Below are 24,826 nucleotides of genomic sequence, written 5' to 3'. Positions count from 1 at the left end.
TATTACAAAGGGAAGAAATTAGTAAAAAAAAATAGAACTTAATTTGTTTTTGCCCTTTTGTTCATAAAATTAGTAAAAAAAAAATAGAAATTAGTTGTTTTTTTTCCTTTTGTTCATAAATATTGTTCACTACATAGCTACTGTATAAGAAAGAAAGGAGAAAAAACATTTCTAAATTTACAGTAACATTTCATTAGTTGCTGTGTTTATAAAATATGAGTTGAGCATATTAAAGCCTTTTCATTACAGCAGAGTTTGTTAAAAAAGAAGACTTAAAAGAGCAGAATCTGTTATAATTGTGAAGTCTATTCTATAGTCACAATTTGGTGTAACATTAATATTTTTTTTGTGCGAAACAAACGTATTTTCACGTAAAGGTGAAAAAATGTGTTTTCAGGTAAAATTAAGGTAAACAAAATGACTTTTTTCCTCAAATGCAGACAATGGACTCTGTGGTTGGCTACAGTCCAAATATTTCGAGTGTCCCTTATTTTCTTATAAAGAACCAAGATTATTAGCCTATTATTAATTAGGCTAATATTATTTTGCTTTGCTGGAATTGGCTATTAATAGTCAAACAAATCAAGAGTTTCTAAATAACAAAGGCATGCAAACTGCATGCAAATTGATTTTTAGAATTAAGTTGATGTCATTTAACGACATTTGATTTAATTTAGAAATGTTGTCTGGTTTTCATTTAGCTTGTAAACTGTACACTGTAGGCTACGTTGCGTAATTGCATTTGGAGACTCTGTCCTGCGGGCGTTTTGAAGGAACAACCTGTCTCAGAATCCTAAGGACGACTATGTGTGTTACTAACTCTAACATAAAAAATATCAAGTTTTAAGTTAAAGGTAGGATAAACAATAAGTCTCTGTATCTTCCTCGGCAGGATCGCGGATCGGAGAAAAACCTTGGACGGCATTTGAGGAATACCAGGAAATGCAAACAGATTTTTTTTGACCGCAGGCAATAAATCACCTTCTTCCCTGTCGACAGGGCTGTGCCATCTCGTATCACCGGTCAAAGGGTTTTCTCAAGCTCACAGAATGGACGAAACGCTTCGTCTCAAGCCCACTCAACATTCACTTGAACGAAACTGACCCTATATGGATCACTGAAATGGGATTTATTTACTGCTTTCATTTAACTTGAACTATAGGCTACACATACAGGACTGACGAACAATTTCACGATGGGAGACATAAGAGAAAGGGTTTTATTGTGCTGTCGGAGCATTTCCTCGTGTTTCAGAGACCCTGCGGGTGACACCTCACCTGCCACCGTGAAACCGACTATTGAAGTGATAAAGAATGAGTTTGCGAAGGCGCCTAGCCGGGAGTTACCGCCGACACCTGTGGAGAAACCCGGCTACGTTTACGTCGCGCTGTACGACTACACGGCGCGCACGGATGCTGACCTGAGCTTTAACGCGGGGGATAAACTGGAGCCTCTCACTAAAAGCAGCGATGACTGGTGGTTGGCGAGAGGAATCACCGGGATTTCGGCAAATAAAGAGGGATACATTCCTGCTAACTATGTGGCACCCGTAGAAAGCCTCGACGCTGAACCGTAAGTTTCTGTGGAACTGTGTCAGTCTTAATAAAAATCTGTAATTGGATTTAATATAGAAGTAGCTTCTATAAGATTAGTTTGGATACACAGGGGATCACATTGTGGTTTTGTTAGGAAGGATTTCCCTGAATGAGTTATGGTCAGAAGAAATAGGGGTGCGTAACGATACTTGTTGTCACGATTTGATACATGTATCATATCCTGTATCGTGCCATATACGTGATATGATACTCACGATACGATATTATTGGGAAACTCCAAGACATATGGTAAAATGTTAACAAAAATGTACTGTTGATTAAAATGCAAAAATGTGTATTACATTGTGGGTGTGAATTGGCTTGGACCCAAAGCACAGCACAATAGAGACACCATAATATAACATGATTCCGAAGCTGAAAATACAGAATTATTTTAGACGAATGTGCTTGCACTCCGTCACTGACTAGATAATGGACACTTTTTTACTGGTAACAGGACTTTTGACATTATCAGGACCCACAAATATTATTCCACCATTGCATTATAATACATTATATTAAATAAATATATAGTAATTTAATGTAGACACTAAAACTCTCACAGAAATTTTCATTTTGGGTTAACTATCCGCAATATGTTGATGCATTTTTCTATTGTCATATATTGTGACACAATATATATGTACACCCCTAGTCAGAAATGATCTCCTGTCTTTCTCAAAACACATGACATGAGCATGACAATCATAGGCTATTTACCATCAATGGCCTTCCTGAAAACCTCCAAACAGAATTAGTCATCTCTCTTGAATTCATACCAGCAGACAGTACAAACAACTGGCACTGAATGAAGTTGCCTAATTGTTTAACTGGTCTGGTATTATAATGCAGTGCTTCTGAAACCTGTCCTCATTGTCCTGTATAAAGGAGGGACCCTCACCACTGCACATTTTGAAAGTGTCCTTCATCTAACACTCCTGATTCAACTCATCAGTGCATTAGATCAGATTGCAAGACTTGAATTGGGTGTGTCTGATAAGGGGGACATCCAAAATGTGCAATAGTGGGGACAGGTTTGAGAAGTGCTTTTGTATTGTATAAGAGTGTATTGTATTTGTAATGCATGCATAGATACCCTGGACGTCCTAAGAGTAATTCTTCTTAAATATGCATTCAGCAAGAGGAATAGTATGAGGATCCCTGCCGGCAGATTCTATTTCTGTTGTCTGTTTTATCTTTAAGGGAAGCTGGTTAATGTTCAGTGGATAACCAGGAAGCATTGAGCCTGTTAATGATTCCTAAGCTCTGTGCACTATAAGTGCCATAAACTGATAGCAAAAAAAATCACAATCCAATAATAAGTCAATTGAAATAAATTGTTTAAGATTTTGTATTTTATTGTATTATGCTAGACTTGTAATTGCGTTATTGAAGGAGGTTCTTTCTCTGTCAGTATTAGTAATTCTGATAATGATCAACATTTGTTGTGTGTGATGTTATCTCTCACTTAAGGCTAGTATGCTTTGTCACTTTGGCACACTGAATAGTTTCGTATGTATGACGTATGTATGTACTTTCCAGTTTTTCCAGCTCTGCCACCAACTACGTAATGTGCACATTTGTTTTGTAGCTATTTGACTTACTTTCAGTCAGATGTAGTCTGTTGACAAGACTTCATTACAGTTCATTGTCCCGCTGGTGCATTACAGCATCATGTGTCAGCAAATGTTTAGTCTGTTGAAGATTCAAACATTACTAGAACCTGCTGGACACAAGGTCTCTGCAATGTGTGTCAACAACCATAAACACTGAGGAAACCAAAGGTTAGTTTATGAAATAATAAAAAGTTCATAATCTTTGTTTGAACTTGCCCAATTGTTATCTAGACCAGAATAGGTTGAGAGTGGAATGGAGAGAGAACATTGTGTTTGGTACGTTTTTCATCTTCAAACCAAACTTGGTTCCTCAGGCGACAGAGTTTAAATCCCGTCTGGCTAGCACTCGCCTCCCATAATGTTTATGCATTAGTTTAGTGAACGGAGAGTAGACGGTCTTTTGTGGCTGTTTGAACACATTCGACCACATGAGCATGTACACTACGCCTGCAATCCTGGGTACCGCTTCCTTTTACAGTAACAGTACTTACAGTGTACTTACAAGTACTGGCTAAGATAAGGTAAGTACATGGAACAGGGGTAGGTTTAGGGATAGGTTCAGGGTTAGTACTAGTTATTACCCAGTAATTGTAGTTACTAAAATGAGTACATATTATTTACATGGGTAATCCTGTATGTAGCGTTGTCCACTTGTGATCCGATCGACCAAAATGCGTCTTAATCCCAGGGGCCTGTACTTGAAGCCGGTTTTAGTGGCTAGCCAGGTATGTTTCAGTTAAGGTTTGCGCCAACCTTGGGTTTCAGTTCCGGTAAGAGGTTCTGGAACTTGGACCAATCAGCTGTGAGCAAAGGATAAAGTCACTCCACCTGTTTCTACTTTAAATTAAAGGTCGCAAATGATTTTTAAAGACAATCGTCTGACTTTTAGTAATGCTTATTTAGAATGGTAATTTTGTATGATTTAGATATTATTTATGTAATTTTTATACTCTTAATCGATCATACATGTAGAGTTTTAGTTTATCATTTAATATTACACACAGTTTAAATGACTAAATTTATAAAGGTCATATAAATACACTTTAGGATCAATAGATAAAGCTTAGCTATAAAGTGAGCTTAAATGTTCAATTCTCTCTTTACCTTTATCAACTGTATAAACTTGTTAGTTGTCCTCTTTCATTGCTATTTTCTTCTTGCTGTGTAAATTTGTTTAAATTCTTAATATCTTTCAATCACGTAATATTCTGCAGGATAGAGAAATGAATCGCAGTTTCACTTGTTCTCAGCATGTGATTGGCTGTTCACTGCTGATGTCACACCTAAACTACTAAACTCAGGATCAAAGCCTGAGTTGACAGAGAAAATTGATGATGGTACCAACAAAGTCAGGTTGGATTGGTTTGGTTTCGTCAACTCGAAACTAATCCTGTAACCCTGAGTTTGTTCAACTACCATCATGGTACAGGCACATGTGTGAACAGGGCTGGCTTACACTGGATATGAAGTGACAACCAACACATTAATAAATCGTACGGAAGTAAATGAAATCATCCTTAAAATCAAACATTGAAATGTATTTACATTATCAGGAACGGGTACGCTAACAGGCCTAGCAGTTTGCTAAGAAAGTAACAACCTTGTAAACTCATAAACAACAGCAGAAGTGTGAATTACCAGTCAAAAATATGAAACAAACACTGGGCTAAATATTGCATTGCTAAATATTGTGTTAGCCATAACACATAAGTTTTCAGTACAAAGATTTCAGTACACCAAAGCAAAACGGGAAAGTACATTTTATTGTGTGACCTCTAATATTGTGTGATATCAACCTCTAATAACGTTGAGCTGCTCTTCCACCACAGATGGTATTTTCCAGAAACCAAGCGCTTGGATGCCGAGAAGATGTTGATGTCTCCAGAAAACAGCAATGGAGCTTTTCTAATAAGAAACTGTGAAAGCCAGGCGGGAGAACTCTCACTCTCAGGTACATTAACCTCTTTTCAATCCCCTAATTATTTTCACATGTGCAGCTGTGAAGCCATAAATGTTATAAACGTTAAATAATAATAAAAAAAATCTCTAAAAAAAAAAAGAACTATTGCTCCCAATTAAGATGTTTTGTCAAAGTGATGTTTTGGCTGAGATGGAGTTTGTTAACTGAGCTGTAGTCTTTGAAAACTGTCTAATAATGTGGTTCACGGATTCAACATTCAGTATTGAATCAATGACCTGTTTTAGTGGAATTTATTTTTTTAAGGTTAGTAATAGTATGATGTTCCTGAAACATTCTTTCAACTTTGTATGAATGTTGATTTATAACATTCCAAGAAAATACAAATCTTTAACATTCGAAGATCATAAAAATGCCTAGTTTGCTTTTCACCATGAAATCAAAATTGAAGTTGTTTGGCTTTTCGTTTGGGTGTTATCAATAAGCTAGTGTGCAAGTGCCAATTCGCATTCAGAAGATAAACGCATTCAAAATGTACACTCTCTCAATTCTTTGATTTCATGGTTGAATGTTTTTCTAAAAACGTTTTCTCCTAACATTATGAGGACGCTTAAAAAACCTTCTAGAAACAATGCAAAGTTTCTATGCTAACCTTTTGATAACGTTATTTGATGACCAGATAAAATTGAACAAATGTTCTAGTAATGTTACTGGAAGAACGTTTGCTCATAACCAGGGTTCTCAAGTTTTATCAAAAGCTTGGTATGAGATCACATGCGTTTGGGGGAGGAGCCCCAATGGAGCCCCGCCCTCACCCATCCCAACCCCCATCCCCCAATTTTAGCCATTGTTCATAATTAACCAGCATACCCATGAACATTTCCCTTATAGTTTCAGATAATGTAGCCTAAGCTAGCCAAACTGAGGCAAAGCTTCTGGCCTGGTTGCAAAGTAGTTGTAGAGTTTGATGATGTACACACAATGATAATGTATACGATGGGCTGTATATTAAATGTTCAAGCCTAAAAATGTTAGACTTGTGAGCTTTCTTACCTTCTCCATCACGACATGTGTTCGCGCGATGTTGTTGGTTACCTAGTAACAAATAATACGGTGGGTGAGAATGTTACGTCAACTTCCGTGTGTTCGTCTAACGCCTAACATATGAATTATGCTGCCTAACGCAATCTGTCCAAGAGATACGTGCTGGCGGCAGGAAACTTCACTTTGTGTGCCTATGCCTCGTATACAACGTTATATATAAAGCTTGCAGGACAACTTGGTTGGCGTTGCCTTTTCAGCGTGAGAAATACACGGTGTGGCGTGTGAGCGTGTGAACTGTTTGAATTGATCTTTCGCCGGTCCCTCCCCAAAAACGGCCATTGTCCAATCACACATCATAGCAACCGTTACTATGTGAGCTGCTCCGTCAAACATTGACTCCAAGAAAGATGGTGAAGCAGTGTGGCTATGGCTTTTGTAAATCGGACACAAGAAAGATACCCCGAGAGATTGTCTGGAGAAGTTGTGTTTTTTCTCTTTCCCTTTCCAAAGTTAGCAGTCAGCTAAGTTAGCAGTGCAGCACCGTAGACTACAGTTTAGAGGAGTGCACGGTCGCAATGGGGAAGCATGAAGCTTACTTGACAACATCAGTTCATATATCAATATCGTAACCAATAGAAATAACCTTAAATAATGTATGGTTCTCTGCCTCTTTCCGTCTCTTATGCATAACGTTAGTTACTTTTTAAAGGACAACTCCGGCGCAAAATGAACCTTTGGTCTAATTACACATTGTTACCTAGTCAACCGTTATCTGAGATTTGTTTTCATGATTGCCGAATGTAAATAGTTTTATCTCTAAAAACAGTTTAGCCTATAACGCTAGTATAATGCTAGTATATAGGGCATAGAGTAATGACAAATAAAAATCGCTTGTTATTACCACTAACAAGGCTCAAAATAGCCCCACACTAACACGGTAGCATAATAAGGGTCCCTACATTCAAACCGAAGCATTGAGAACTTTGTCAGTGTCCATACAGTTTAATAAGAAGATATTTTATACACACAGTCAACTTCGCGAATACAGGAAGAAGCCATCTTTGAAAAAAAGTCTCTACCAGTCGATCTACGAACGCCGATCCAAGTGCGCTGAACTGTGCAGAATCTCATATGGTCCGTTGTTTCCAGAAGAAACACAAACACAAACCGTTTACTTCTCTTCAATATGTACACGTAGCCTACTGTTCGCGCTCACCTTATCACCTTATTCACATCTCACCAGCGCACTTGGATCGGCGTTCGTAGATCGACTGGTAGAGACTATTTTTCCAAGATGGCTTCTTCCTGTGTTCGCGAAGTTGACTGTGTGTATAAAATATCTTCTTTTTAAACTGTATGGACACTGACAAAGTTCTCAATGCTTCGGTTTGAATGTAGGGACCCTTGTTATGCTGTCGTGTTAGTGTGGGGCTATTTTGAGCCTTTTTAGTGGTAATAACAAGCGATTTTTATTTGTCATTACTCTATGCCCTATATAGCGTTATACTAGCGTTATAGGCTAAACTGTTTTTAGAGATAAAACTATTTACATTCGGCAATCATGAAAACAAATCTCAGATAACGGTTGACTAGGTGACAATGTGTAATTAGACTAAAGGTTCATTTTGCGCCGGAGTTGTCCTTTAAACGCGAAAATCGCATTCAGCCTGACACGCAAGTGGTTGTTATGGTAATATACAACCTGCTTGTTAAAGCGAATGTGTACTCCTGTATCGGAGGCAAAATTACTAAATATGCAGCCAGTGCAAGTTATATATTTCTAACACCAAACAATTAGCCATTGAACCAGTTGATAAAATCTTCAAGGCTGTTCTGGTTGCATTTGAGGTAGCATGGTCATGGGTTTTTTTCTGATTTTGCTTGAGACTGGTAAGCATTAGCCTCAATAGTAGTCGTGTCTCATTCATTTCTTATTTTTATATTTTGAATGTTTCCCTCCACCGCGTACTGTAAACTCTTTTGCCTCGATCTGGATGATATCGCAGAGGTATTGCTCCAAAAAAGGTCACTGAAAAAAGGTCATGGCAATCTGTTGCGCTTCTCGTGTTTTGGACTCGGCGAAAGGCTAATTGTTTGTGTCTCACGGCCAATGCGTGAGACTTGAGAACCCTGCATAACTTTGAGAGAACCTTGCCAGAACGTTAGCCGAAGTTATGAAAATGTTAAGTATAGACGAATCTGACGAGCGTTCTGTGTAGGCTGCCATCTTGTGGCGACCCATTACTGAGCTGTTATACAGGCATATAGACATATGCACCGGTATGTAAACAAACCTCGGTGATAACGCGAACTCACCCTCGATGACAGCTACAGCCAGGCAGAATGACTTGTTGGTTTGATCTCTGACTGCAGTGGCCTCCAGTCACAGATGAAGGTACAAACGATCTTACAGATTAACGTTATTTATGAAAATAGCTTGGCAAGCTAGCTAGGCTAACGTTTGCTAACGAGGAAACTATAAAAAGATCTGTCCATTTGGCAACAATAAATAAATAAATGAATGAAATCAAATAAACAAATTCATGTTTTTCATTTATGTCCATTATTTATCTCATTTTCACATTGCAACAGGCAAGGGTAAGGTAACGTTACAGCTAGAAAGTATACATAATATCGACCAATTAGTGTTTTTAAACCATGGGAAGAGGTCAATATAACAGCAGGAAAACAATTATGTCACATAACGTTACATTTAGCTCAGGAAAGCCATTTAATGATCATAGCATGTTAATTGAATAGAAAAAACAGCAAGAGAGGAGATTTTGCTGATCACTATATCACATATTTATTATTTTTTTTTTTACTCATGTCATTAAATAATTGTTATTATACGCGAATGTCCACGTCTTGTACTCGCCCAGGAAATCTGTAAACCGTACGGCACCAGACAGGGGCAGTCGACCCGGGGTATTCACAATGTTTTCTCTTCAAAATTTAAATTTTACTGCCACCATTGAAACAATTTATAACGGAAACTGTTTACCCACTCGACATTATACAAGGGGTAACGTTGTAACGTTAGTGACAGTCGTAAATCGCGGGCTGTTTATTCCAGTGGACGCAAGTTGCAACTAAAACAATAGGAGGCAATGGCGCAACGCTACCCAGCAACAGCTCAGTAATGGCGCCCCGCTTACTTCCGGTAGTTTCGCCGGATTCGTCTATAGAGAACATAGTTGAACTGTGATCTGTACAGACTAGGCACCACGGTTTGAAATGCACGTGCTTAATCATAGAGTTAAAGTTTATTGTTTTAGGCCCTGTCAAGCAATTTTAAACCGTTTGAGCACACAAAGATGCAAAAGGGAACTCAATTCTGGACCGAATTCTTGTCTAATTGTGTTTGAATGGACACATACACACAAAATTATCTTGAAATGCCCTCCTCAGCGAGTGTCATTATAAACAGTCGGCCATGGCTTACGTGAACGTAATGCGTATCATATTGGATCTGTGCATTCGGGCTTAAAGTGACTGCAGCCTAATATTCCTGCTGCTATCTGAGTCATTAATGTTAATCAAACAACAAAATACAAAGAGAAAATCACTTTTGTAGCTTTAACAAAGATGAATTATATTTAATTTATACACTCCATCCCCCGCCCACCCTCCCGCCATGAGCTGCCACTGGCCTCTGAATTATTTCATGATTTGTTGTGATGTTACCCTGCCTCTCCTTTTCCCACTGGTCCTGTTCAGTCCCAGTTCTGCTGCATCTATTCTGGGGCCTGCTCAGCTCCAAGTCTCTTGCGTCTCCAATGATCATTTCCCAGCTCCCTCTCCCATCTCCTCTTCAAACTTCTGCCAGTTCCTCTACCCACTCTCCGCCGTGTCCCGTCAACCCATCGTTTCCCCCTCTATCACCCCTCTGTGGCATCCAGCTCCTCCATCGTCAGGCTCCTCCTCCAGATGCTGGTCCCGTCACTTCACCCCTGCTCTTCATCCAGACTCCCCCACCTTGGCTCCTCCCTCCCTCAGCTCCACCTGGGACCATCGGCCTTACGGCTCCAACTTGGTCAGACATCGCCTCGCCATTAGACGTCCGCTGCTCTCTGTCTCTCCACCCCTACGGCTCCCTCTGGCTCCTCTCTCCCTCCGACTCCATCTCGGCCGTCAGTCGCTCCAGGTCCCCTTCTGCCCTCCGTTACCTGGCTCCTCCTCCAGATGCTGGTCCCGTCACTTCACCCCTGCTCATCATCCAGACTCCCCCACCTTGGCTCCTCCCTCCCTCAGCTCCACCTGGGACCATCGGCCTTACGGCTCCACCTTGGTCAGACATCGCCTCGCCATTAGACGTCCGCTGCTCTCTGTCTCTCCACCCCTACGGCTCCCTCTGGCTCCTCTCTCCCTCCGGCTCCATCTTGGCCTTCAGTCGCTCCAGGTCCACCTCTGCCCTCCGTTACCTGGCTCCTCCTCCAGATGCTGGTCCCGTCACTTCACCTCTGCTCATCATCCAGACTCCCCCACCTTGGCTCCTCCCTCCCTCAGCTCCACCTGGGACCATCGGCCTTACGGCTCCACCTTGGTCGGACATCGCCTCGCCATTAGACGTCCGCTGCTCTCTGTCTCTCCACCCCTACGGCTCCCTTTGGTTCCTCCCTCCCTCCGGCTCCATCTCGGCCGTCAGTCGCTCCAGGTCCACTTCTGCCCTCCGTTACCTGGCTCCTCCTCCAGATGCTGGTCCCGTCACTTCACCCCTGCTCATCATCCAGACTCCCCCACCTTGGCTCCTCCCTCCCTCAGCTCCACATGGGACCATCGGCCTTACGGCTCCACCTTGGTCAGACATCGCCTCACCATTAGACGTCCGCTGCTCTCTGTCTCTCCACCCCTACGGCTCCCTCTGGCTCCTCTCCGGCTCCATCTCGCCCGTCAGTCGCTCCAGGTCCACTTCTGCCCTCCGTTACCTGGCTCCTCCTCCAGATGCTGGTCCCGTCACTTCACCCCTGCTCATCATCCAGACTCCCCCACCTTGGCTCCTCCCTCCCTCAGCTCCACATGGGACCATCGGCCTTACGGCTCCACCTTGGTCAGACATCGCCTCACCATTAGACGTCCGCTGCTCTCTGTCTCTCCACCCCTACGGCTCCCTCTGGCTCCTCTCCGGCTCCATCTCGCCCGTCAGTCGCTCCAGGTCCACCTCTGCCCTCCGTTACCCTGGTTCCACCTCGGGGGTTCGTCACCACTACTCCGTCGCGGCCTCTGAAGCCTGCTGTGTCTTTCTGGTCCATCTACTCTCCATATGCGCTCTGGGCTTCCTCTGCACCGCCTCCGTCTCCATCCGTTGTCCCAATGGCCTTGTTGAGGAGACCTCCACCGTGGGGTGTCATCCTGGCTGGATTTCCTCTTGCTCTTGTCTCCATTCTGGCTCGTCCCACCATCTTTGCCACTTTGTTTTTTTCTCCTGTCATCATCCCTGGCTCCTTATCCTCTGCCAGCTCTGCATCCTCCTCCAGAGCCCTCGCCCTCCCTCCTCAGTTGTGGATGGTTACATCGTGTTAAATGAAAATGTATTGCATATGCTCTGTTTTGGTTTAACTTTGGTTCCTGTTTGCTTTTTTCTCAGCTCTATTTTTTTTTCTATGGTTGTTAATTAGCTCCCCACACCTATTTTGTTTCTACATTGATTACCTTGTTTGTACCTAATACAAGTATATATGTATATGAGTTCTCCTTAGTTCTTTGTCCTGTATTCTTTGTGGAGAGTGGTTGTGTTTTTTGTTAACTCCTACATTTTTTTATAATAAAGTGTTTCATTGGATTCTCCATCATCATGCGCTTTGTATACAGCCACTGCGGGACTCTGCCCATGTAACGACTCGTTTTCATTTGTTATTTAATTAAATATATACAGCAGCAATCAACATGATGTGCGGCAGTGGCTCAGTGGTTCATGTGGGTTGTCTACGAACCGAAAGGTTGGTGGTTCAATCCTCGGTTCCACCTGACCAAGTGTCGAGGTGTCCATGAGCAAGACACCTAACCCCAGCTGCTCCCGACGAGCTGGCTGGCGCCTTGCATGGCTGACACCGCCGTCGGTGTGTGAATGAGTGTATGAATGGGTGAATGTGAGGCAAAATGTAAAGCGCTTTGGTGGCCATTAGGTCTATGAAGGCGCTATATAAATGCAGTCCATTTACCATTTACCATGATGTGATCATTACTTTCAACTCATCTTACCAGAAAGATAAAATGTGGATGTTGGGTTAAAATATTTAGCTGTCATCAAAAGCACAACTAAAGTTAAAGAATTTGAAATGTTTTTGTTTTGTTTTTTAGCCAAGGCTGGTATATCTGCTTCCTGATTAGAGACAAACAATATAAACAAGTGTTTCCTCATTCCAGAGTCTTAGCGTCAGTTCACGTGTTTTTTAATTGCTCATAATCTTCAACAAAATTGACAAAAGATCATAAGAGGTAAACTTGATGTAGATGTAGACTCTGCTCAACAACAGTCAATGTCATAAACCAACGTGACCGAAAGTAATTGATTAGTGATTACTCACCCACTCATTAACACTTGAATATATCCTGATCTTTCAGTGGCACTCCTTGTATCACAGATCGATCTGCAACTACACAAGGAGCACAGCCTAATTCCTCATTTTTCTAGATTTGATAGTGTGCACTTTGTTCTCAGACAATGATTATTGATTGTAGGGCCATTCACACCAAGAATAATAACTATAAAGATAACTGTAAATTAGGACTGGGCAGTATGATAAAAAATATTTTCTTGTTAAAATTGTTCAGGCGATATTGATAATTATCACGATAAATGTTAAATCTTTATTTCTTTTTTTCTTTATTTTCTTCTGCTGAGTGAAAGTTGTAGACAGTTAATTGTGCCAGCACAAACTTGCCGAACGGGTGAACATCCCCTTTTTTATTGTATGTATAACATACTTTTTTGTATACTGTACATTTTGTTGTACATACTGTACATGTTTTATGTTTGTATAAAATGTATAAAATCTGTTTTATGTTTGTATATTGCATATTTTATGTGACTTTTCCCCCAATTGGTGTTTTTTTTTTGCTGTACCACACCTGATTTTGCTGAAAATCAGGACTAGAATGTATGTTAGCAATCCCGAGTCACTATAAAGATCCACCAGTGCTCCTGTCCTGAACACAGTCAACAATGCTGTGATAATCTTGGATAACCTGGTTTGTAATTGTAATCAGATTACTTTTCCCGAGTAACTAGTAAAGTAACACAGAAATATTATTTTTTCAAAAAAAGTAACGCCAGTTATTTTCTTTTCCCATTATTTGAGTGACACCTCTTGTCCCCATGTTGAGAGAGATCATGAGTAAGAGCAGAGATGTTGTGTGCGCTGAGTAAACATGATTTAATTTCACTTTATTGAGCAATGTCTTTGCTGCTGTTTCTTGATGTGCTCTCTGTCTCTTTTGTAGTGCTGGACAAAGGAAAAGTGAAGCATTATAAGATCAGAAAGTTGGATAATGGTGGCTACTATGTGTCAAGGACTCGTAATTTTATCACACTGAGAGATCTAGTGGAGCACTACTCCAGATATGAAGATGGCCTCTGTATTTGTTTGGCAGAACCCTGCAAAAAAGTGTGTAACCTTCTCTACTACTTCAATAATTAGTTTTCCCTTTCGAAAAATAAGTATATTTCAAGTTCATTTTATGTAGTATACTTCAGTAATGTTCAAGTATATTTTTAAGTATACATTATGTAGTAAGTATACTATGTCACTGTGTACTAGTAGTAAACTTGTAAGTGTACTATTTTAATACCGCTTAGGACTAAATTGGCCCACTTTTAGTACATAAAAGTATATGTTTAAGTGTACTATAAGTGTAACAGTAAGTGCACAACTAGTTCATAATTATGTATCTCATGTGTACTGCAAGTGAATTTATGGGTATACTAGTAGTTTACGTTTTTACTGTAATACTTATACAAGTATACTTTGAATACTTAATTATACTTTTAAGTATTTCTGGATCAAAAGATTGAGTACAAGAACAGGAAAAATATTCTTGCTTTTCTCTCAGTATAAGTCAAGTACACTTAAGTGTAATTTGAAGTATATTTCTGAGAAGTACAGGAAAAATAAACTGAAAGTATACTTTCTTATTTTTAGTTTAAAAGAAGTATACTAATGGCACACTTGAATAAACTTCTTTTTCGTGAGGGTTGTAAAACATAATCATTGGGTATTAATTGAGTAAAATATTGTTCTTTCTCTAAATACATACATAAATAAAATGACATGATTAGAAATTAGAAGAAAATTATTTGTTTAAAGAATGTGATACGATGATGAAATTAAACAAAAATATTTGACCTCAGGATACAGCACCTGACCCATTAGAATAGTACGCCAGGGAGCTATTTCAATTAAATTTTCAAATGAATATTCAATCCAATACATATTTCCTTGCATTTGTTTGTGTGGACTAGACAATAGCTCCAGAAACTCATGGGCTGTCTTATAACACTGTGGATCATTGGGAGATCCCACGTAAATCCTTACAACTCCTGAGGAAGTTGGGAGCGGGGCAGTTTGGGGAGGTCTTTGAAGGCATATGGAACGACACAACAGCTGTTGCTGTCAAAACACTCAAACCAGGTACACAGACACACACACACATATATGATAGACATACATCTCCAAACATACATGCACATGGCTTGATTATAGGGCTTCTGTATGTGATATAGGAACTATGGATCCAAAAGACTTCCTGCGAGAAGCACAGATGATGAAGAAACTCCGTCACCCCAAACTAATCCAGCTATATGCCGTCTGCACTATGGAGGAGCCCATCTACATCATCACAGAGCTCATGAGCAACGGAAGCCTCCTAGAATACCTGCAAAGTAAGACACACTCGCATTTGCATGACAAAAATCATCATTTTCAGGTATTTCCCTCAATATGATTATTCATTTTGGATTAATAGAATTTACATTAAAATACCCCACCTTTTATGTTGGGTATACCATATCCTTGTACAACAGTGCACATCCAAGGATGAGATTTTATGGAAAATTGATTCAATTATACACAAAAAAGCTAAATGAAATAAAAAATGTTGGCACGACAGGAGCAGGCTTTAATGAATACGTTTCGTGATTAGTTAATAACATCAGCTGTAATTGTGATGTACACAATAACTGATGTTGAATTCTGTGTTTTTTAAGCTGATACACAGTATATAGGAGAATAATTTTATGTGATTATAATCGTTACAAAGTTGTTGCTGTCATTTTATAAAAAAAAATAATAGGCCATTGAGGTTTGTTTGTTAAAACGGGCTTTCCATCGGTCAGACTTCCAAATTTCAAACACCACAATTGGTTGAGTTAATATTGCTTGTTGGGTTGGCCCGGGTGCTCAAACAAACAGAACAAACGTTTTGATTGAGCCAGAGTGTTTACAGTTAGTCACCAGTAAAGCACTGGTTTGATTCAGACACAGGGTTGGAGAGAGCGAGGAACACAGTTTACACAGGCTATGCTTCCTTATTGCCATTTTAAATGTCAATCATGAAGGCAGTTAGTAGCTATGATAGAGTTGCGGTCACCTTCATGCAGGAAACCCCTAAGTTAATAAATAATGATCAGTGCAATGTAAGTGAATCAATCAAAACTAACTTTAGCTGGACATAACTTTATTCTAAAGCTGCTGTAAAGCCAAAACAATATGTTACTTTAAAATCCTATTATCACCATGAAGTTGCTTTCAAACAATCACTGTATATTGTGTTAAATGACAACCTTAAAGGGTTAGTTCACCCAAAAATGAAAATTAAGTCATTAATTACTCACCCCCATGCTGTACCAACCCCGTAAGACCTTCGTTCATCTTCGGAACACAAATAAAGATATTTTTGATTTAATCTGAGAGGTGGATCACTCCTCCATAGACTTCCTAAGGGACTGGCTCTTGACGGCCCATAAAGTCATTAAAGAAAATGTTTAAATATTCCATGTGCCTACAGCGGCTCAATTATACGTTTATCAAGCGACGAGAATACTTTTTGCGCGAAAAAAAACATAAATAACGACTTTATTCGACTATTCCATTACTTCCTTATGGGCCTTGAGACGAGAATTGAAGAGATTTCCAGAACGCATGCGCGAGAACTGAGATGAGGACGCACAAAAAGTATTCTCGTCGCTTGATAAACGTATAATTGAGCCGCTGTAGGCACATGGAATATTTAAACCTTTTCTTTAATGACTTTATGGGCCGTCAAGAGCCAGTCCCTTAGGAAGCCTATGGAGGAGTCATCCAGCTCTCAAATTTAATCAAAAATATCTTCATTTGTGTTCCGAAGATGAACGAAGGTCTTACGGGGTTGGAACAGCATGGGGGTGAGTAATTAATGACTTAATTTTCATTTTTGGGTGAACTAACCCTTTAAAGAATAACCAAATTTCTCGGAGGGTAAAATGCACCACATTTTTACTACTATTTCTTAGCAATACAGTTACAGTACTTTAAATATGGGTCTAGTGATTTAGTTTTAGCTTGGAAAGATACTGAACTGTCATTAATTCAAGAAATACCAATAAAAAATATCCCTTTTATTGACATCAACTTAAAGAAACACAATCGTTTTATATATCTTATCTCACTATGAGTACGACATTATGTGGTGAAAAACGTCTCGGTTACGGATGTAACCCTCGTTGCCTGAGTAGGGAACGGAGACGTTACGTCGGAATGACGGAGAATGGGGGTTTCGCATAGAAAGCCAATCCTCTTCGAGTATTTAACAACGAGCCAATGGCATGAAAATGCCTTGGGGCTGCGGAATTTGCATAGCGTAACTCCTCCTCACCTCGTGGGTATAAAAGGAGGAAGTGAACGCAACCGCAGTATGTCTTCGCTGAGGAGCCGAGACTGAACTCGGGCGTCTACCCAGCGGTACAGCAGAAGTGGCAAGGAGACGTAACGTCTCCGTTCCCTACTCAGGGAACGAGGGTTACATCCGTAACCGAGACGTTCCCTTTCGTAGTCACTCCGAGTTACGTCGGAATGACGGAGAATGGGGGTCCGTGCCATCACGCCATCTTCACAGCTGTCTTCCAGTGCCCTGTGAAAGTCTGGACTCCTGAACTTAGCTTATAACCAGGAGTTCCTACTTTAACACAGGAATACCAAGGTACACTGGGAAGCATATCCCGGGAGGGACATGCCACCGTATGCCTACCGTAGGGAGGACTTACGAATGCACAAACAAAATTACTGCTTTTGAAAAAATCCTTCTAAAGTTCCTGGACAGATGATCATGAAACATTAAATAATGCATATAATCAAAGGTGTGTAAAAATTGAATTTAGTTGTGTTTACAATGTTAAATAATGTGAGTTTACAGTTAAGTATCATATTTTACTGCTGTTTCTATACAAGCAGTTTTTATGTCCCGGTGACCAGTGAAAGTGCAGTTCTTATGCAGCCTGGTGCAGCCAAATATTTCATTTTTAATACATTGAAGTTCTTGACCGAAGAAGCATGCAGAACGCTGCTCTCTCTGACAGTGCTGCTGACGTTATGATGACCCACATCACAGTCATTCAGACAATCATGTTGATGGAGGGTCTGCAGCCCTCTTCATTTGATGTGTGTTAACTGTACATTCTCTCTCTTTCTCTCCTGCAGAAAACAGAGGTGCTCTGCAAATGTCTGAACTGATAGAGATGGCAGCACAAGTGGCTGCTGGCATGGCATACTTAGAGTTGCAGAACTACATTCACAGAGATCTTGCAGCACGAAACGTTCTGGTGGGAGAAAACAACGTGTGCAAGGTCGCCGACTTTGGTCTGGCACGAGTTTTTCAGGTGAGAAATTTTTATAAGAAGGCTTGACCCCTTACCCAGCCAGCAAAGCCATGTGGGGCCCACATGGGTTTGATCAGGGCTATCTAACTGGGACCCAGACCGTTTTGTCCACGGTTTCCATGTAGGCCCCACATGGGTTTGCCCAGATAAAATGAACACGGCTCAGTGTGCACACTACAGGCTGTTAAATGTAACACATATCAGTGTTGGAGTTAATTAGAAAATTTGTTGAATAATGATTGAGCAATATTGATGAACACCTGCTGTTAACAAGCAGAATCACTGAAGGAAAGAGAAACACGAGAACTACTTCCAGCCACAGCCTTAGATGAAATCAACTGAAGATAAAAGACACAAAATCTCTCAAGATCTGATGAATCAACTCCACAAACAGCATTACCAGCTTCACTTATTACTAACCAGGTTGACTTTATTTCTGTCAGACGTCTACAGAAGTTCTTATTGAGAATTAACAGAAGTTAAGATGTTGATGATTTATTGAAACTAATAGTTTGGTTTGGCCACCATTATGGTGATCAGTATTTGCTTTATTTGGGCTCTTGACTTTTTAACGTTAGTTTTTTTCTGGCAGCTGTATCTGACTGTTTTGTGGAGACCAGCAAGAGAAAAAGCAATCAGATGCTGTAAGCTGGTTAATAGCTGGTATATAATCATAATATAGTGGCAAAACTCACTAATATTGTGTGTGAGTTTTACATGGGTGATATGTTATTTTGTTTTATTGTGATTCTACAGCAAGACATCCAGCATCAGAACATGCAGAAAATGTTTTTTTTTATCAGAACATCAAATATTTTTTAAAACAACATTTAGACATTTTGGAGTTCTGTGATTTTTACTCACACACATACATCAAGAATCAGCATATGGATCGCTACAATAATGGTGACATGCGTCATGCTGCAATGCATTCTGGGAGCCATGGATAAGTTTCATATGATGCACCCAGAATGCATTGCACCATGAAGCTGTCACCATTGTTGAGATTCATATGCTGTCTCTAGATGTCTGTTTGTGGGTAAAAATAATATGTCCAAAATGAGTAAATGGTGTTTTAACAATCATTTGATGTTCTGATAAAAATGTGCTGGATTTTGTGCTGTAGAATCACAATAATAAAACTATATGAATAACAAATAATATGAATAATAAAACTCACACACAATGATTTTCTTCTTATCATCAATCAGTTTACAGCATCTGATTGCAGCTTCTTTTGCTATCATTAGATAAAACACACACTGATCACCATAATGGTGGCATTAAACCAAACTATTATTTTCAATAAATCATCAACACCTTAACCTCTGTTAATTCTCAATAAGAACTTCTGTAGACGTCTGACAGAAATAAAGTCACAAAACTGTCTGGGTCCCAGTTAGATTGCCCAGGTCAAACCCATGTAGGCCCCACATGGCTGTGCTGGCTGGGTAGCTTGCCTGTTGGGCAGTGGTTCTCAAACGGGGGGTCGCAACCCAAAAATGGCTCACACGTCACGAACAATACTGATAAAGGAAAAGGAAATGTAGGGTACATGCAAAGAATAACAAGCAACTAATACATATGAATATTAATAACCTTAGCAACTTTTAAAAGGGAGGATTAAATGCTTTCCATAACTTTTGCTGTGACATCAAAGGTTGTATTTTCAATATTTGTCTGAGTGCTAATCCAATCCATTTACAAAATGGTTAATTTCCTTATTCAGCTTATGTCATTTCAATAAATTTGCATGCTGTTAGCTCTATCCAATTCGTTTGAGGACATTCTTGTTTACTTTTGTACAATAAAAAAAACACCAATTGATATCCAATATGAAATTTGGGTTCTGATGCAAATAATTTGAGAACCACTGCAATAGTGTATGCCCTGATTTTAAGAAAAGAATACAAAAAACTGAATTTCCCCCCCTTTAGATGGACAATGAGGACAGTGATGAGAACGTTTATGAGGCCAAAGAAGGAACCAAGTTTCCAGTGAAATGGACTGCACCCGAGGCCATCCACGATAACAAATTTACCATCAAATCTGACGTCTGGTCTTTTGGGATCCTACTGTATGAAATTGTGACTTTTGGAAGTATGCCTTACCCAAGTACGTATTTTAATATATATTATTGCACTTTTTGGGGATGTTGAAAATGCTGAGGCAAATTTTGTTGGAATAATGCAATATTGTAGAAAAAAAACTACCTCTGACAGATATGAGATATCAGATATCATCTCTGAAATTAGATATCTTTATTTGACTCCTTTGATTTGTGGTATTGGGACATTACTTGTCCCTGTCCCTAAAGCCCTCCTCTACACCGACCCCTGACCATGTTAAACCTGCTGATCAGTAAAGGTGTTTTACAGTCAATGTGGCAACGTGAGGGCATCCTGTCTCTCCACACCACTGCTCCTACCTAGAAAGTTTTCTTTTGTCATTTTGTCTGGCTCAATCAGACAAATGTTATCCAGGGTTTGTGTGAATTGCCTCTGTCAACAAGACTATTTGCTCTTGGTTTAAATAGGAACATCATTAATGGCATATTGAAACTACTCACAGCATGAAAATGAAAATGAAGTCACTTAAAGGCCCCTTGAAATCATTTGTGGTGTATTCCTAAAAAAATATTATTATTATTATTATTTTTTTCAAATACTGTGCTTTTCAAACGTTTTGGTCTTAAAGCCCCCCTCTTAAAATATAAGAAGGCCTGAGGTCCCTAGAACCCCTACAGTTATCAAATTTATACGTGATACAACCCATAGGTATAATTAAAGTTAAAGCCCAAATAAACTAATAATTGATGTCATTTTATTCTTTAGATTTCATCAATTAATTTGCAATAATATGTAAATATTTAATTATTAATTATTGTATAATACATTAAAATTGCATTTCATGGCTTAACATTTCTGTAGGATAATGGTATTATTATTTTCTCTTACATTGGTTCTCCTGGGTCAGTTGTGCCATGTCTGCTTATTATATTGCGTTTGTAAGGAGTATTTTAAGAACACTGTCTCCCGCCCAAAGCACAATGACTGGGATAAATTTGTTTATTAAGGGATACTCTCTTGTGATCTGGCAACCGTTCACCTGGAACTTTTGAGGCTTGTGGTTTTCCAAAGTTACTAGCCACTCAGTATTTTCACTGGCCACAATTTTGACATCGATACCATTTGGAGAAACTGCCATATAGATATTTTTAATATCATCTCATAATTTGGCAGCCGGTATATTAGGCTACTGTCACTTTAACACCTGACGGACGGACCCATTATACTGTTTTATATAGCCAATATACTTGTCTTCATTCTTTGGGTGAGCACAAAATCTGTCGGAACGAGTAAAATTTTGCTCAATACGCGCAATCCCTCGCTGAAATTCAACAATATGCATCCGGAGCAAATGAAACGAGTGAGTAAAGGGATGCAGGTTTGTGTTTCACTCTCTGTCAGAGAGATGGGAGAGAGAAAGAGCAGCTGGTATTGTGTATCCTTCTGAAGAGTTTCAGATATTTCAGTATCGATATGTATGGAAAAATCTATATTTTTGACAACACTTCATTGGACTTAGTTTATTATTTTAGATGCCTTTTTAAAAGACTACAATTAACAAACGTATACTATATAAAATTCAACCCGCAAAAGTGGCAAGTTGGAGAGACTGTGTTACACTCCACCGCTGAAATCCACTCACATCTGGCGGGTTGGTGGGTGTTAATATCAAGCCCTGGTCGGTAGTTATTTAACCCTCTGATGGTCTTCCTTTATGAGTCACGTCCTGGGCCTTCCCGGTCAGAAGTGACCAGAGGCCTAAAAAAGAAACTTCTTCCATCCCAGTAAAACCAATGCAATTTAATTTTGTTCTATAAAATTTATTCTTTTTAATTTAGTATTTTGAGACAATTTTATTGAATTCATTAATATTTATGCAATATGTATGGTCTATTTTTTCAATGGAAATATATATATATATTTTTCTATATATATATATTATTTTTTAACAAAAATATTAATGCAGTATTTTAGTTTAATATAGAGTCTAGGCCTTCAGAAAAAATAATTTTTTTGAAGAAAATTAGCACTATCTGGTTACAGCTTTGAGAAAAAGCGTAGAATCATGGTGTAACCACTATGACATGTACAGCTCTCTATGGAGAGGCATTTGAATTCCCCAGATGTTTATGAACACATTTTTTTTTTTTGGCGGATTTGAATATATAATTGAAACAATCTCAAAAACTATTTCTTATTAAAAAATTTGTAAAACAAAATAAAATTGTGAATTTTTGTGTTTGTGTCAATTTCCCATTCATTTCCTACAGGGGTCATTTTTGACCAAAGACCAAAATCGTGACTAATTTTTTACGACCACTTAGCATGCTCGGATCATGAACTCAATTTTTTTGTGTGTTCACATACCTAATGCCTGAAATGTCACCAAGTTTCGTAACATTCAGATGAAGCTGTGATTTTTAAAAATTCAAAACAGATTTTTTGTGGTCTGAATTTATTGGTGTGTATGTATATAAAAGTGTGTTTGTATGTGTGTGTGTGTCGGTGGGTGTAAATTTTTTGCACTCTTGACGTTGTAGAGTGTCACCCCTTTACTGCGGTATACTTCTTGTAAGAATCGTGGCCGATTTGTAGATTGTACAAACAAAAATTCAGAGAATTTTTATTTTTTTTGTAAATTTACCATTCATTTCCTATGGGTCGGTCATTTCTGACCGAAGACCACGAGTGTGACTATTTTTTTTACGACCACTAAGCATGCTCGGATCATGACCTCGATTTTTTTTTTTTTTGTATTCACATACCAAATGCCAAAAAATAATTGAATAATTCAAAACAGAAAATTATTCGGTCAGAAGTGACTGAGGACCATCAGAGGGTTAATAAAATAGTTACAAACACCTTGTACCAGCATTATTATTTTACTCTTGTCTGGTGAAGATTGAGACACCGCCACCACTGCTGAGCTTTTCACATCTGCCTCACAAAATGGTGTGGATGTTGAGAGTATTTTGTACATGTACTTTTTGAGAATGAGGACATATCATACTGTCCATCTACTTAATTTGGCTAGCCTGGCCCTGTACCATGTGACAGATGAATTTGTACCAAAATATACTAAAAAGTTTTAGTTAAATTGCAGTATTGATGTTGATTTTTCTCTCTTTCTCCAGCCATGACAAACTTTCAGGTGGTGCAACAGTTGCCCAAAGGCTACAGGATGGCAAGCCCTCCGAACTGCCCCAAATGTCTGTATGAAACCATGTGTGATTGCTGGAAGGACTTCCCTGCAGACAGACCTACCTTTGAAACTCTGCAGTGGAAACTCGAGGACTTCTTTGATGTTGATGTCAGCACTTACGATGACGCAAGCCGCTACTAAAAGACACTACTACTTCCACACTTGCCAGCTTAAAATAACCACAGATGAGTCAAGAACTGGGTTTCGACAAGCAAGCCTGAGATGCCATCGTGGTATAAAATGAACAAACTGCCTAAATGCATTCTCGATGAACACAGTTCATATGCTCAATTTTCTCATCATTGAGTGTTTTCATGATTAAATACTTTTCCCCGTCCCAGATTAATATGCAGAGATAACTGGAGGTAAGCCATTCATTGGTTGATTTCCCTGGAAACTGTTCTGTCGGTTTAAACAGACAGATCAATAGCATGAGTATGTGGCGGTACTATCTTTTCTGTATTTTGCACAAACAACAACACAATTAAGCTTTAAATCATATGTATACTCTGAGCCTTCTGATAGTATTTTTTTATTTTCTTCTATTCAGTCTATGTAGGCATATCTTTATTTGTTTCTGTGCGTTTACTGTATGCCATCAAAATCATGGTAGTTTAGTGTCACTTTACTTGCACTCATGCTGGCACCATGAAGCTGAAAGTATCGAGGAATCATTACATAGAGACTGGGCGATGCATGTATGTATCAGGTAGCAGCGTAGCCGGATTAACCAGTTTTACATTAAGTTTGAACAGTAAATGAGTCACTGCCTGTTGGCCTTACAGCGTTACTGGCTCAAAGGGAGGAATGCTCAGAATCCAAACAGTTGTACAGTATGTGACTGTAAAGGCACATTGAGTCTAGACACTCATTCAGGCCTTAGTGAAGACTGTAATTATTAGATGTGTATTTATATACCTTTATTTACGTAACCAGAAGAATGTATTGTACAGTTATAGTGATTTTTAAATACGTTTAGATCAAAATAGTTTCTTTGAGGTTAATTTACGTACAGATTGTGATTCTGTTTCTCATTTTTTTAAAGGATAAAATACACTACCATTCAAAAGAATGGGACAGTAACTATTACATTTTCAATTTCAACTAAAATAATAATCAGACAAACTGTTTAGAATGTTTGGTAATCAAGGATCATGTGACCAAATTCTACTTTCTATCATTAATAAATTCCATTTTAAAAGATATTATAATAGAAAACGGTTATTTAAATTGTAATAATGTTTTACAATGCAATTGTAATAATGTCTTACTGCCTTGGCGAACATAAGAGAGTTAAAAAACATTAAAATCTTACCAAACCCAGACCTTTGAATTGTATGTGTACAGTTTTACAAATACAGACCAAAAAATGGCCTATAACAATTATTTATGTTAAATATTACAGTTCTTATTCTGCATTGGTAATTGAAGGCTGAAGTATATTTTTAATATATTTTTAGTAATTCAACGGATGAATAATATTTACATGTGCATTCACTTAGTGAAATAAAACTTTAATTCTTAATATTGA

The 24,826-nt window shown here is 38.9% G+C and overlaps 1 protein-coding gene across 2 annotated transcripts; it reads left to right on the top strand.

Annotated features, from left to right (window-relative positions):
- The first annotated feature begins 743 nt into the window (after positions 1-743).
- frk (fyn related Src family tyrosine kinase) lies at positions 744-24,826 on the top strand. 2 transcript variants are annotated; one of them, XM_039689956.2, is made up of 9 exons: positions 744-807; positions 893-1,572; positions 5,041-5,162; positions 13,617-13,780; positions 14,635-14,803; positions 14,896-15,054; positions 17,846-18,024; positions 19,962-20,139; positions 23,228-24,826. In XM_039689956.2, exons 2-9 carry the CDS (start codon positions 1,196-1,198, stop codon positions 23,434-23,436), a joined length of 1,557 nt encoding a protein of 518 aa, XP_039545890.2. In that variant the 5' UTR covers positions 744-807; positions 893-1,195; the 3' UTR covers positions 23,437-24,826. The 2 variants fall into 2 exon arrangements, with proteins under 2 accessions (XP_039545890.2, XP_088974502.1); XM_089118376.1 differs by having other exon boundaries at positions 747-1,572.

Source organism: Pimephales promelas, chromosome 13 (genome assembly GCF_988280905.1).
Source record: "Pimephales promelas chromosome 13, fPimPro1.hap1.1, whole genome shotgun sequence".
Lineage (NCBI taxonomy): Eukaryota > Metazoa > Chordata > Actinopteri > Cypriniformes > Leuciscidae > Pimephales > Pimephales promelas.
This window is presented reverse-complemented; position numbering and strand designations above follow the sequence as displayed.

Bases quoted from the DNA above. Each gene is read 5' to 3' on its own strand.
- frk (XM_039689956.2), top strand. From the start codon at position 1,196: ATGGGAGACATAAGAGAAAGGGTTTTATTGTGCTGTCGGAGCATTTCC. The intron at 1,573-5,040 runs GTAAGTTTCTGT...CTTCCACCACAG, and splicing joins GAAAGCCTCGACGCTGAACC to ATGGTATTTTCCAGAAACCA. The intron at 15,055-17,845 runs GTAAGACACACT...TCTCTCCTGCAG, and splicing joins CCTCCTAGAATACCTGCAAA to AAAACAGAGGTGCTCTGCAA.